The 14,842-nt window shown below is 53.9% G+C and overlaps 1 protein-coding gene across 1 annotated transcript; it reads left to right on the top strand.

Moving 5' to 3' along the window:
- The first annotated feature begins 5,471 nt into the window (after positions 1-5,471).
- On the top strand, positions 5,472-8,455 carry SMIM12 (small integral membrane protein 12). Its single transcript, XM_004591597.2, has 2 exons — positions 5,472-5,576; positions 7,859-8,455. Exon 2 carries the CDS (start codon positions 7,864-7,866, stop codon positions 8,140-8,142), a length of 279 nt encoding a protein of 92 aa, XP_004591654.2. The 5' UTR covers positions 5,472-5,576; positions 7,859-7,863; the 3' UTR covers positions 8,143-8,455.
- Positions 8,456-14,842: the final 6,387 nt, after the last annotated feature.

The raw sequence follows: 14,842 nt of genomic DNA, 5'->3' as shown, positions 1-14,842 counted from the left end.
CCCCCCTCCCCTTCTGCCCTGCAGTCCTTCAGGGATGTGCCCACTGAGGCGGGGGGAGTACTGGAACACCAGGGTATGTGGGCAAATAAACGGAGTACCGTTACAGGTTAAGCAGATACTGGTTTCCCTTTCCCAGAACGCACCACGTTCTGTTCCAGTCCTTCATGATCGGAAACCCACAGAAAGTCCCACTGGAGTTCAATGCTACCGCGTCTTCTGGTGCAATCCTGTGCGGGACCCTGCAGGGGTGGAAGGTGGGGCTAGGGCATGGAGGGTCAAAGAACAGGCTGCCCTGGGAAGGCCACGGAACCCCCAGAGTCGTTATGGTACAAAGTTAACCAAATGTGCAGGGCTGGCCAGGCGAGGGCTGGATGCTGGGCACGCATGGACCTCACCTGTCCAAGGTGCTGGCCTGAGGCTTGGGGCAGGCTAAGTGACGTGTGCAAAGTCCCATGCTCTGATAAGAGGCGATGCCCAGAAAGGGGTGGGTAGCAGGAAGCCCCCCACGCCCCCCACACACATGGCAGTTATGTCTGTTCCCTGAGGCAGAAGAGGATGCTGTCCCTGCTGACTCGGCCAGACCTTCTCATTCACTTCTTCAGCACATGTTTATTGCCATCGGGCACCATGGAGATGGCCGTGAACGAGATGTGTTTGTTTCTGGTCTTAGGAGGAAAAGAGACAGATAAACAAGCAGTTAAGACACAAGGGTGAGTGCCAGGAAGATGACTGTATTATTAGCCGCTGGGGTTTGGCGGAGGGGGAAGCAGGGCTGGGACCAGTGCTTTGAGAGCAGGAAACAGCTGTGCAGAGGCCTGGGGGAGAAGGAGGCATGGGAGGGGCACAGAGATGGGATGGCTCAGCTTCTGGGTCCTGCTGAGATGGGTGGGCCTGGGGCCTAAGGGCCGTGGGAGCCCCCCACCCATATGGCACCAACATTTTACAGGTTGGTTTGGGAGATGGTTGAGGAACAAGGGGCACTCAAATTAGCCCACTGGAAAATGCAAGGACTCCCACGTGCCCCGAATTTCTAAAACCAACAACCAGCTTGGAGCTGGTCCGAGACGGCGTGAATGGCCTGTGCCCTTGAGTGAGTCTTTGACCAGTATTCCAGGTGGCTCTGATGAGCCGCCGGGTTTGGGAACACTTAGCTTGGATGGCTATCCGTTGATTCTCACTAAAAAATGCTCATTTGTCTATTTCCCATACACCTGCCAAGGGAGTCCTTGGCTGGGCCGCTCGACCTCTGAGGCTGTTTCTCTGAAAGTAGGACAAGGCTTGAGCTAGACGCTATCCTATGGAGCAGGTGTTGTTTATCAACCTCTACACAGATGAGGAAATGGACGCTTGGAGAAAAACAACTGACCCCAGATCCCAAAGCCTGGAACTGGCCGAGTCTGAGTATAGTCCTCTGTGTAGATTTTCTCCCTCTGTAGGCCTATGTCTTTGCTTAGAAGTGGGGCCAGGTCTTCCAGGTAACCTGGAAACCTGTGACCCTGTAGCTGCTCTGCTACTGGCGCCATGTCTGCAGCTCGAGGGGGAGAGGGTGTCTCCTTTGGCGTTGCTGAGCCCCAGGGATAAATGAGAAATGAGCTCCATCTTTGTGCACTCGATGCTGTCAGTGTGCTGTAGCCACAGCACATGGAAAGTTGGGTTACCAAGGGAGACTTGCCTTCCCAGAGGGGTGAGGAAAAGACCTCTGGTGCCTGGTGCCTTAATCCCTTTTGGGCTGGAAAACAAAACCACAGACTGGGCGATTCATCATGAGTAGAAATGTGCTGGCTCATGGTTGAGGAGTCCAAGGTCAAGGTGCCCCTCCAGCATCTGGCGAGGGCCTTTTTGCTGCCTCATCACCTGGCAAAGTTGGGAGGATGGAAAAGGTTGAGAGGTGGTGAGGCTCACCCTGTTTATGGAGGCACCGAGGCCTCGTGGAATGCTCAGGTGGCCTCATATCCTCTTCATGGTCTCGCCTCTCAGTGTTGCTACAATGGCAGTTCAATGGCATGGTGAGTTTTGGGGGAAGAGGAGTATACTCCAGTCTCCGCACCGGGAGTTCATGGAAGCTTTCTACCTGGGCCTTGCACGATGCATGAGCATTTTGCAGTTGAAGAGAAGGAAGAACATTCATGTCAAGCCAGGGGAGCAGCCTGGGCAAGGCGTGGGAGGGCCTCTGCGTTGCATGATGGGAGACATGAGGCCAAGGGGCCAGAAGAAACCCAAGGAGGAGAGAGGTGGAGACTTACTGCATAGCTTTAAGTTTCTGAAAGTGGCCTTGGCTGGCCGAAGCAATGGAAATGGACCGAGTGAGCAATGAGAAGGCAAGGAGACACATCTCAATGCCAGGAGGCTGATGCGCCATAGCTGGGTCTGGGCAGTTCTGTGAGCAGTGCTGGGCCTGGAAGGTATGGCCAGGTTTCCGGGTCAGTGCATGTGATGCCATCCATGGGAATCGGGCTTTCCAGAAGGGAGATTAAGTCGGGAAGACATAGTGTGTGAAGTCTTATACCAAATGCTTTATACCTTCACGTGATTTCACACCTGGGTCATGTGCACCATTACTGTTATTTTTTTTTTCTAGAACCAAGAGCGTAAATAGCTTGTATGAGATTAGCAGAGCCAGGGTTTGAACCCAGACTGCTCAGGGTTTGGCTCCCTGTGGGTGCCTTTAGGGAGCTTCTCCTGGTTTTCCTGACTGGGTTGAGGCTCCTCCTGCAAGCATGCTTCTGTCCTCACATTTTGGATGCTGTGTCCCGACTGCAATTGGAGAGCTCTTGAATGCAGGGTTGGCCTTAGTCGTGTCCAACCCCAGCCTGTAGCACCTACGGATTGGCTGACTGATTCCCCATTGTCCTAGACAATTCTACTCTACATATTCAGCGTATAGGTGAATGGCTTCTGTAGTTCTTTCTTTTTTTAAAGGATTTATTTATTTTTATTGCAAAGTCAGATACACAGAGAAAAGGAGAGACAGAGAGAAAGATCTTCCATCCGATGATTCACTCCCCAAGTGAGAAGGCCACTCAGGAGGATGAACAAACATGAAGGGAGACACACACAGGCAAGGATTTTGGTCTGAGTGCAGAATCCATCAATAAACATGGGGACACTCAGAAAGTTCATGGAAGGAAACCAGGTGGCATAGCAAGTAAAGCTGCTGCCTGTGGCGCATGCATCCCAGGTCCACTCCTGGCTGCTCTACCCAATGCATCTGGAAAAGCAGTGGACAATGGCCTAAGTGCTTTGGCCCCTGCACCCATGGGGGAGACCTGGAAGAAGCTCCTGACTCCTGGCTTCTTACCTGCTCTGGCCCTGGCAGCCATTTTGATATGAACCAGTGGATGGAAGGTCACTTTTTCTGTTTCTCTGTCTCCCTCCTGTAACTCTGCTGTTCAAATAAACAGATTTTTAAAGAACATCCATGAGAAACATGGAATTGGAAAAGCTATGCACGGATGTATTCCTCTGCTTCTCATGCCTGCAATAAAATACCTCAAACAAGCTGCTTAAGAAAGAAGGAGGTTGGGGCCAGCATGGTGGCTCAACTCACTAGTCCTCTACCTCCAAGTGCTGGGATCCCATGTGGGTGCTGGTTTGTTTCCCAGCTGCTCCAGTTCTCATCCAGCTCCCTGCTTGTGCCCTGGGAGATGACCTTGCTCCTACATGGGAGACCTGTAAGAAGCTCCTTACTCCTGGTTTTGGTTTGGCTCATCTCTGGTCATTGTGGACCATCTTCTTTTGGGGAGTGAACCCCCAGAGAAAATCTCCTTCTCTCTGTAGATCTGCCTTTCCAATAAAAACACACAGATCTTTAGAGAGAAAAGACAAAAAGAGGTTTAATGTGTGTGTGTGGGGGGTCGTGATGTGGAGGTTCTGGGTCCGAGGCCAGGCAGTCCTGTAAGTTCAGCTTCTGTGATGGTCCTGCTGGCGGAGTCCTGAGGCAGCGCCCAGCATCACAGGGCAGAAGCAGGCATGGTGTGTCTCCCCCAGGAAGCCACGATTCAATCACAGGAGCACCATGCCAACCACGAACCCAACCTCCTCAGTTCTCAGAGGCTCCACCTCCAAAGGCCACAAGTGGATTGAGTTTTCGCCTTCTTCAACTTTTGCCAGAAAAACCTGGTAGGTACTTTCTTCAGCTTGATATTGAAATAAAAAATCCAGGAAATAAACAGAAAGGCTTATGTGCACGAAAAGAAGAGACAAGGGGAGAGCACCTCTCAAGAGAAATCTGGGAGGCAGGGTGCTTCTCGAAAAAACGGAGAGACGCCAAAGGGGTCTTTGGAAGGGTCCTGCGATTTTAAGCATTCCTTGACCCCACTTTGTTGGGCTGGAACCTACAGGTATGATGCCCCCCATTGGTAGTCCCTTAACCACTTAGGAAATGGGTGGGCAATGCTTGTGCCACCCACTTGAAAGTGTGACCAAGGTCCTGATGTGATAGCCTAGTAGCTACTATCCTCACCTTGAATGCGCTGGGATCTTATCTGGGTACCAGTTCTAATCCCGGCGGCCCCACTTCCCATCCAGCTCTGGCTGTGGCCAGGGAAAGCAGTCGAGGACAGCCCAAGGCCTTGAACCCTGCACCCATGTGGGAGACCCAGAGGATCTCCTGGCTCCTGGCTTTGGGTTGGCGCAGTTCCGGCCATTGTGACCACTTGGGGAGTGAGTCATTGAATGGAAGATCTTTGTCTCTGCTCTTCTCTGTATATCTGACTTTGCAATAAAAATAAATAAATCTTAAAAAAAAAAAAGTGTGGCCAAGACTGCAGCAGGCCTGGATGGTCCCACAACCAAACTTTTGGGGAATGCGTACGCATTCTAATATAAACCGTAGCAGTGGATTTAAAAATTCTTGCATCAAAATCAGCTTCTTTTTGGATTTGTTTGCCTTTAACCTTAGCAAGTTCCCTCCCACGCCAGGCTGGGATTAATGGAGTAAAGGTAGCAAGGCAGGGCCCTGTGGGAGCCCTCCGTAAGGGACTTTTCCCCGTTATAAATGTCTGTGGAGCGCACAGTGGAGACACACAGGAGGGGGTCCTGGAAGACAGGTTTTTACTGTAGTTCCATGTTTTGCAGAGTAGCAGTAACCGGCATGCATTTTCCCTGGCTGCTTCGTGCCTGGCGCAGCCCTTGAATACATCTCACATAATCCTTACGACATTGCTGCCAAGTCTGAAGAGGCTCACGCAGGTGAAAATTGCTCTGAAGGTCACCTAGCCAGAAAGACTGGATCCACAGAGTTGCTAAAGCACTATTTGATAATTTGCAAAGGAGAGCTTCTTGAGGTCACGGATCAAGTCCTGGGTTTTTGTACGCCCAGATCTAGGTCTCAGAAGACACTTAATAAACGTTGGTTGAATAAATAAACGGGTGACCTTTCACTTTCTCCCACGAGGAAAACACGTGGAGACGGGACTTGGAGGCCTCCACGCCATGCGGGGGCGCTGTTGCCAACCCGGAGGAGGCCTGGCTTCCTCTCCGGGTGGGCGGGGCCGGGCCCGGGGGCCGCTGGGAGCTCCGGGCCGGCGGGGCGGAGGTTAGGGGGCCCGGACCGAGGCGTGCGGGGTGGGCCGCAGGTGAGCGCGGGGCCGGCAGGGCGTCCCTCCTCAGCCGCGGACGGGGACGGCCGAGTCAGGGAAGGGGACCGGGAGTGTCCGCTGCGGCTCGCTTGGCTGCGATGAGGCTGTAGGGACCGGGAACCGGCGGGTGGTCCAGGGGCCCTGCTGACCCTGACGGGTCATCCTGGCCAGCTCCGCGGGCCTCTTCTGTCCTTGTGAGCACTTGGGGGGCCCTTGGGCCTTCCGGGGGGTGGGACACCCGTTGACCTTCCCCGGGACGGCTGGGAGGAGGATGTGCGGTGACTTGGTGGGGTGTTAACACACGTGAGCACCTTGAACTCTCCCTCACCCCCTTGGGCGGACAGGTGAGCCAGCACGGCTACAGAGAGGGGCAGCTCTTCTACCTGCTGGGTCCGAGAGAAGTATGTTTATTTAATATTTATTTTTATTGGAAAATCGGGTGGACAGAAAAGATCTTTCCTCTGCTGGTTCACTCCCCAAATGGCCACAGTGATCTAAAGCCAGGAGCTTCTTCCTGGTCTCCCAAGCGGGTGCAGGGTCCCAAGGCGTCGGGTCGTCCTCGACTGCTTTCCCAGGCCACAAGCAGAGAGCTGGAAGGGAAGTGGAGCAGCTGAGACTCGAACCGGCGCCCCAGGCAGAGTGACATACATACAGACAACTCTTCAACCCACTGTTTCACTCCACAGGTCGTTGCAGCAGTTGGGTCTAGACCAAGCGGGAGGCAGGAGTCAGGAGCCCCATCTTGGTTCCCTTTGTGGGTGCCAGGGGCCTAAGTCTTTGGCCATCTGCTGCTGCTTGGACACATTAGCAGAAACCTGGAGTGAAAACAGAGCAGGGAGGCCTCAGACTGCACCTATCTGGATGGTGCCATCCCAGGCAGCAGCTTAACGAGCTGTGCCACAACACCAGCTTGCAAAGTGTTCCTCAAGCTATACTCTCAACAGTTTCTGCATCTTTTTAAACAAATCCCCCACAATGATCTCAGAGATGGCAAAAAAAGAAGCTCCTAGACCTGGCCCTATGGCTTCTGGAGATGTTGAGTGAGTTAACGTCACGTTGGAGTCTTTGTGGCCCCTGACAAAAATCTAGCCACTTCTGTGTCTTAGAGGTGGGTTAGGATTAGATGGCACGTGCGGAAGCCGTCAGCAGGTGCCCAGGGCAGAGACCAAGGACCAGGAGGGGAAACTCGGGGCTGCCACAGGTTCTTCCACCTCTCAGGATGGTCCACAGTGGGGTGGCCAATGTGAATCCTCCAAAGACAATTGGACCCGGAGACAGACGCGTTCTGTGCTCCGTGGGGAAGTGATGGCGGGAAGTACTGGCAGGTGCACAAACACATCTTTGAGTTGGTATCCTGACTGTGCCCTTGGCCTTGTAGGGTGGCTGTAACGTGCTTAGCCCAAGACCTGGCCGAAGTCCTCAGTAGAGGTGGCTGTCCTGGTTAAGATGGCGGCGAGTGGTACTTGATGGTTGTTAATACTAATGGTCATCACAGTGACCCAGTGTGTGTGTGTGTGTTTATGTGACTTTGGTTGGTTTTGTCCTACTTTGTTTCAGGAGGCCCTGGGGGGTCTTCCCCCTACCATTTCCTCCCCACCCCCACCCAAGTAGTTTTCTCAAAGAATTTTCAAGGACTGGGTCTTCAGAGTACAAATAGTGGTCTGTGATGTTTTAGGAGTTTGTATAAATACAAGGAGATGGATTTGGTTGAAGATAGTCGGTTTGGGCCAGCACATTTACACCCTGTACAGGCTGCTCTGTTGTTAAAGGAGCCAAGTTCAAAACAGAAAACAAAGGTTGCTGACGTCCCGAAATCCATGGCAGCCGGGTGTGGATTACTGTTGTAGCTGTTCGTCTCTTGTCCTTACTGCCTGGGTGCCAGGGGGTGAACGGTGGGTTTATGTGTGGTGGGATAGTTTGGTCGCAGTGCTCGTGAAGAGATTTCAGAGCAGAGCGCAGCTTAGGGTCACTTCCTGAAGCGGTGGCGCACTGCCCAGGGAGGGCTTGGCGTCAACCACAGGCTGGAAGCGCCACACGGTATGGCTCAGAAGTCTCCCTGGGGGACACCACTGCCCACAGGCGCAGCACGTGAAGGGGTGCCTCTTCCACAGTGTCCCGTGTGACTTCAGGGGGCCAGTACTCTTGGGTAGGGCCAGGCACCCTCTTGGCTTGTTCTGCAGGAGCGTGTGCTCGGTGGGTTGTGCCCGGAGAGCCCAGTGCCCTGTTTGCAGCTGCAAGACTGTGCGCTTCTCCCTAACGCTGCCTTGTGCACCCTGCAGATGTCATGTGGCCTGTGTTTTGGACGGTGGTGCGGACCTATGCCCCTTATGTCACGTTTCCTGTGGCCTTCGTGGTCGGGGCTGTAGGCTACCACCTGGAATGGTTCATCCGGGGAAAGGCGCCACAGCCCGCCGAGGAGGAGAAGAGCATCTCGGAGCGCCGTGAGGAGCGCAAGCTGGATGAGCTGCTCGGCAAGGACCACACGCAGGTGGTGAGCCTCAAGGACAAGCTGGAGTTTGCCCCGAAAGCCGTCCTGAACAGAAACCGCCCAGAGAAGAACTGATGTGATGGAGGAAGCAAGCCCTGCGGTCCTCCCAGAGGCCGGACTGGCCCGCCACCCTGTCGGCCCAGGCCCTGCAGCTCACCTGCTCTGCTGCTTACTCTGGCCCCGTCTGCACCCACACTGCTCCCTTCTGGGCAGACTGATTCTTGGGGGATGTGGTCCAAAGACTGCACCTGTTGTCTGGGGGCCACTAGCTCTCAGGCTGTGAGCCGAGAGGTGTGCTGATGGGAGGAGGGTGTGACACGCAGAGGCCGGCAGTGTCCCTGGAGGGGCCGCCTGGACTCCAGGGCAGTGGCTGGGATCTGGCTGTGGCCTTCAGGAGGGACGCTATGGCTGTGCTCCTGGGAAGAATCCCCAGGCCTCCCTGGCTGCCCTCGCTCGTTTGTCCTAGTTCTGTGCTCATCCTTCCTGAAGCCCTGGCGTGCCTGCTGGGGCCCGGCAACCTCCTGAAAAGGGAAGCACTTTACCTGTTCTTGGAATCCCAGGCTGTTGATGTTGATATTCCAGGCGGAATGTGTGCCTGGTGAACTCACTTGAAAACAATCACCACCTTCCAACCCCCATCACTGTAGTACAAAACATGATTAAAGTATCTGAGAACCGAACTGCTGGAATCCTACCTTTCCCATGATGTTTCCTTAGGAGTTAGCAAGGGCTGGCATTTCTGGATGGGCCGACCTTGGCGGCTGGGCACTCGTGGTGGTCCTGTGAGCCATTTGCCATGCTGAGCGGAGGCGGCAGCACCTTCCGTGTGTCAGTTGGAGCAGGGCGCACACCCGTTTCTCCCTATAAGAGAAATGGGGGCATGAGGGACACACAGGTGTTCCGACAGCTGGGGTTCACATTCTTGCTTTTTCCACCAATTCTCTCCAGAGTTTCTAAAGGAGGCAGTAAGGAATGTTTACTTGGTTGACATTATAATCACCGTCCGTTTAAGCCCATGGTCACGGTGCTTGCTTTCAGGAGCTGCACCCATTGTCGGGTTGCCGAGTACATTTAGCGTCGCTGGTGCCCCAAGCTTGGGCCTCTCCTGCCTTAGGAGCAAATGGAAGGAACGGCGGCTTTTCTGGAGGCGCTGAGCTCTCTGCAGAGCCCTCCAGGTACTAGCTGGTTCCTGTCCTCACAATGGTGGGAGCTTCGCCAGACTTCACGGCGATGAGGTCGCCAGGGGAGTGGACAGAGGGCAGGAAGAGTGGGGAACCACAGCCTGATTAAGCTGATTCGGGGCTGCCCTGAGTGAGGGAGGGTAAGTAACGAGCCTTGGGAGAGAAGGAGTCAGCCTTGAAAATGGGAAGGGGTCTCCCCTGAAGCCCGAGGGTGTCCACAGCTGGGTGAGGGCACATATACGTGACTTATTGGAAACCCAGAGTCACAGAAGGAGAGACACAGATCTTCACCTGCTGGTTCACTCCCCACCTGGCCACAGCATCAGGGGCTGGACCAGGCCAAAGTCAGTCGCCTTGAACTCTGTCCAGGTCTCCTGTGTGTGTGGCAGGGGCCCAAATGCGAAGGCCATCTTCCATTGCCAAGGTGCATTAACAGGAATATAGGGAGTGGAGCAGCCGGGACCCTAACAGACACTCAGATTGGATATCAGGTTGCAGGACCTGCTGTTCCAAAGCTTTGGCCTTGTGGAAATCACTACAAAAACCTCTCATCTTGAGGAGAGGGACAGTGGGAAGTCCCTGATTGAGAGTAATCATGGGAATCACAGGGTCCATGTGACCCCACAAATACGTTGCCGTCAGTGTTTTAAATGAATTGTCAACATTTAAACATCAGATGGTTCCTGGCACAGGTGCCCTAGTATAATAGCAATGGCCTGCAGTGCCAGCATCCCATATGGGCACTAATTAGTGTCCTGGCTGCTCCACTTCTGGTACAGCTCCCTGCGTATGGCCTGGGAGAGCAGCAGCAGAGGATGGCTCAGGTGCTTGGGGCCCTGCACCCATGTGGGAGACCCGGAGGAAGCTCCTGGCTCCTGGCTTTGGATTAGCTCAGCTCTGGCTGTTGTGACCACTTGGGAAATTGTGGCAGTAGATAGAAGATCTCTCTCTTCTGGGTGAATCTGCCTTTTCAATAAAAATAATTCTTAAAAAAAAAAATCAAATGATCCTCTTCACTCCCTCCCCCTGCAGAAAAAAAGAAACCCCACACTTTCTCTAGCCTCTTTTGGGGAAGACGTGGAAACCTGATTTGAGCAGTACAAGCAACAAGCCAGCTGCACAATGACCACTGCCTCTCCCGGGCAGGCCAGCTGTGGAGCGGGAGTGCAAGGACAGCAGAAGCCCAACAAGTGGATGCCTGCCTTTGAGTGAGGTCCAGGGGGAATGTGGAAATGTGGAGATGGATGCCCTGGAGCGAGTGGGGAAAAGAGGTTTCTTTAGTCCTGGAAGCTCACCTGGTAGCCTGTGCCTGTCCTATTGACGGTCCAGTGCTGCCGCCCTGTGGCTTCCCTGTGCATTACCAAGCCTGGGCGTGACTTCCCTAGAAGGACCTGGAGAAGTGAGCCCTGATGCAGGCCTGCTGGGCAGGAGAAACCCGGGCCTGTGAAGAGGAGGCAGTGCAGATTCAGCTCCCAGTTCGTGCTGCTTGTACTGCTGGAACGAGGCTCTCTACTTTTGGCCTGAAAAGTGCTGGGATTCAGTGATTTTTTTTTTTTCCTGTTTAAGTCATCTGGTTTTTAGGTGTTGTCAATTGATCAATTAAACTTTGTCCCAGTGACTGCCAGTTTGCGACTGCCAGTTTGCAACTTCTGAAACACCCTCCCCTAATGGCAGATTTTTGTAGTGATCTAGCAACATGGGACAAAGATGAGGTCTTACGGGCATCCTACATTTCCCCTCTTACCGTTGACCCCAAGTTTATTGACCACAAATGAGCGTTAGCAGGTGGGAAGCCTGAAGAAACAACACTGGGGCACCTGGCATGGTGGCTCAGTGGCCAAATCCTCACCTTGCATGCCCTGGGATCCCAGATGGGCACCGTTTTGTGTCCTGCCTGCCCAATTTCCCATCCATCTCCCTGTTTGTGGCCTGGGAAAGCAGTAGATAGAGGATGGGCCCAAAGCCTTTGGACCCTGCACCCTCCTGGGAGACCTAGAGGAGGTTCCTGGCTCCTGGCTTTGGATCAGCTCAGCTCCGGCCTTTGTGGCCACTTGGAAAATGAACCAGCAGGTGGAACATCTTTCTGTCTCCTGCTCTCTGTAAATCTGCCTTTCCAATGAAGAATAAATAAATCATTAATTTAAAAAAGAAAAGGAAAAGAACAGTACCAGAGCACTTTCCTGCAGTCCTTTTTAGGCCTTCAGTGTCCCTGCCAGAGTGCCCCTCCCTGTGTCTGCGGAGGAGGCCCTCCGGAGAGCCATGTCGCCTGTCTCTCTCTGGGCCCCCTTTTAGATGGACTTCCCAGGCATGCCCTTGCTGAGTTCCTGCAGGTCTATTAATACTCCCGGCTGTCTTTCCCGTGCACCAGCTGGAATCTGCTACGGGGGTGGCGGCTTGTAAGACGGTGTGCTGTGTCGCCTCTGCTCAGGTGCCATTGGTGGCAGTGTTGACAGGGATGTGGTCAGGCCAGGGCTGCTGGGAAGGACCGGGGCACAGCCTGGTTTTCTTCCATGTGTGCTGGCTTACCTTGGAGGCTTGTGACTCCCCTCTCCCACGTTAAGAAAAAAAAAACATATATATATATATATATATATACATATAATCTGAAAAACAGAGAGATGGAAAGAAAGGTCTTCCACCTGCTGATTGATTCCCCAAAAGGCTGCAATGGCCAGAGCCGAGCTGATCTGAATTCTGGACCCAGGACCAGGGTCTCCTGTGTAAGTGCAGGAGCCCACATCCTTGGGTCATCCTCCACGGTTTTCCCAGGCACATTAGCAAAGAGTTGGACGGGAAGCGGAGCAGCTGGGATGAACTGGCATCCATATGACATACCGGCACTGTGGGCGGCCGCTTTACCTGCTGCTCCCCCTTGCTGGCCTCTGTGACTCCCTTTTTGACGGGTCCCAGTTCTCTGACAGCCTTGTGAGTGGCTGTGCTGGGGGCCCTTTGGGTGCCCTCCATCGCAGGGGCCCTTGACGGTGGCTGATCCGGGGCTGGGCGGTGCTGTCTGAGCCTGCACGGGTTCCTTCTCTTCCTCCAGTGGCTCCCTGCTGGTGCTTTTCCACTCTCCCTGGACCCTTTCCTGTGCCTGCTGCTGTGTTAGCACGAGGCAGCTGGACGGCTGCCTGGACACGCCTGCCAGGGAGCCCTTTGACTCTGGTCGGCTTCCCAGGACCCCGGCCAAGTGAAGCGCCACTGTGCTAACCTGGCTGGAGTCTGGGATGGGAGCCAAGGCAGCAGAGATGAGGAAGCTCCCGTCTCGCCTCCCTGCTCTGCTCCCACTTATGTGTGGGTCCCCGAGTGCCTAGAGGGACCCGGGCAGTGGGGCAGGGTAGAAAGAAAGTGGTTCCTAGAGGCCGACGGATGGCTACTGCGTGGAGACTTCCTTGGCCCTCACCATGCCCCTCAGCACAGCAGGATTAAAACCATGGCTGGGTTGGTGCATGGAAAAAGCAACGTGTGTCAGGGGTTTAGCCTGGTCCAGTCTGAATGGTGAGACACAACGAAACGAATGCTGCTATTCGGGGTATCAAAGAGCCTGCCAGGAGGCCGAGGCCGGCTCTGGCAGACCCCACAGAGGAGTGAGTCATCGGCCTGTGTGTTCCCATCGCTCCTGCGTTGCCTCTGATGGTCTTCAGCACATTTTATCCTCTTGGAATTAAATTTGTTAACATCTGTTTATCGAATCCTTTTGCACGATGCAGAAGCGAACGCTGGCTTTTTGTTGTTGCTGAGAAGCCGCCAAATGGGCCCTTTAAGTGACTGAGATTTTAAAGCGTCTTTCTTCGCACCCCGACAAGGGCAGTATTCCCATCTGGAAGAGTCCAAAGTCTGTGCCCTTTGCCCTCTGCTTGCCTGTCTCTGCTCTCCTCCAACCCCAGCCCCATACCCGTTGGCTTCCAAGCCTGAGCTGCTGAGAGCTGCTACAGCAGTGTGGACCACCAGACCTCCCCTGTGCGCCACCTACGTGTGCCACAGCCCACGGTCTGCGGCTCCTCAATGTAATCTTCCTTAGAATTCATTTGAGAGGGGCCGGCAATTGGCTTAATTGGCTAATCCTCCACATGCAAGTGCTGGCATCCCACATAGGCACTGGTTCTTGTCCTGGCTGTTCCACTTCGGAGCCAGCTCCCTGCTCATGTCCTGAGGGAAGGGAGGGTGGCATCCACAAGGTACCCCTGGAAGCTCCTGGCTTTGGAAGGGCTCAGTTCTGGACATTGCAGCCATCGAAGAGAATGAACCAGTGGATGAAAGATCTTTCTGTCTCTCCCCTCTGCAAATCTGCCTTTCCAATAAAAATAAGTGGATCTTTTTTGTTCTTTGTTAAGATTTATTTATTTTTTTAATTGAAAAGGCAGATTTTCAGAGAGAAGGAGAGACAGAGAGAATGATCTTCCATCCACTGATTCATTCCCCAAGTGGCTGCAACAGAGCCAGAAGCTTCTGGGTCTCCCATGAGGGTGCAGGGTCCCAAGGTTTTGGGTCATCCTCTACTGCTTTTTCAGGTCACAAACAGGGAGATGAATGGAAAGTGGAGCAGCTGGGATGTGAACCAACAAGCACCCACATGGGATCCCATCAGATGCTTTAGGCTATTGCGCTGGGCCCTAAATGAAACTTAAAAAAAAAATTTTTTTTTAATTCATTTGAGAGAAAGACAAAGAACAAGAGCGAGCACTGCTCTCTCCCGTGTTGGGGCTGAGCCCAGGACACACTGGAAGCTGGGGACTCAGTCGGGTGGCCAGTGCAGGGGGAGGGAGCCCAGTGAGGCGAGTGACTCTCACAGGTGCCTCGCAGGATCTGCACTGGCAGGAAGCTGGACTGACGCTGGAGCTAGGGTCTGGACCTCATGTCTCAGTGCAGGATTTGGGCATCCTAGGCAGCTGTCTGAACCTAAGACCAAGTGTCTATCCCAAGGAGTCTCTCTTCTGAGTTCCTCCAGCTGGCATGTATGTCACTGCCCTCCTCTTGCGGCTCTGCTGTTTGCTGGCTCTCTGCCTCTGGATTGTGGCGCTGGGGAGGAGAGATGGTGCTTGCTAGAAGCCTGTGTTGTTGCAAACCTCGGATCTGTGCTTTAGTCATTTCCTGGTCCCGGTCTTCACTCTCTCTGCGGGATTCCCATAGCACCACTGTCATTTTAGTTTGCTGGTCTGGCTTCCCCCCCGCGGCCCCACCAGCTTGATTGTGGGTGTTCTTCCTGCTTGGTCCCCGCCTGTTTTGTGTCTGATTGTGGGTGTTCCCCGCCTGTTTTGTTGGTGGACAGTCTTTAGCTTCAACCACCACCATCAGTGTCTTGACTCCCAAATGCATAGCTCTCATTCTGAGACCTCCTGTACACTGGATGATTCTCTGAAATCGTGTGTATCTGTCTAGACATAAGCCCTAGGGCCGTGTGTGGGCCTGGGTGTGGGCCTTGCTCTGTCGTCCGGCTGTGTGGCTGGAGGAGACGCCTGCTGCAGAGCGCAGCTCACCCCGTCCACTGCCAGGGCACTGAAGTTGAGGTGATGTTTACAAGGCACCTGGCAGTGCCCGGGGTGCCCCACTTGTTCCCCATCCTCTCCCCATTCTCCTGTTCTTACCTTTATCTCTTC

This window comes from Ochotona princeps, chromosome 2 (assembly GCF_030435755.1).
Source record: "Ochotona princeps isolate mOchPri1 chromosome 2, mOchPri1.hap1, whole genome shotgun sequence".
Classification (NCBI taxonomy): domain Eukaryota; kingdom Metazoa; phylum Chordata; class Mammalia; order Lagomorpha; family Ochotonidae; genus Ochotona; species Ochotona princeps.
This window is presented reverse-complemented; position numbering and strand designations above follow the sequence as displayed.

Coding starts and splice junctions, on each gene's coding strand:
- SMIM12 (XM_004591597.2), top strand. CDS start 7,864: ATGTGGCCTGTGTTTTGGACGGTGGTGCGGACCTATGCCCCTTATGTC.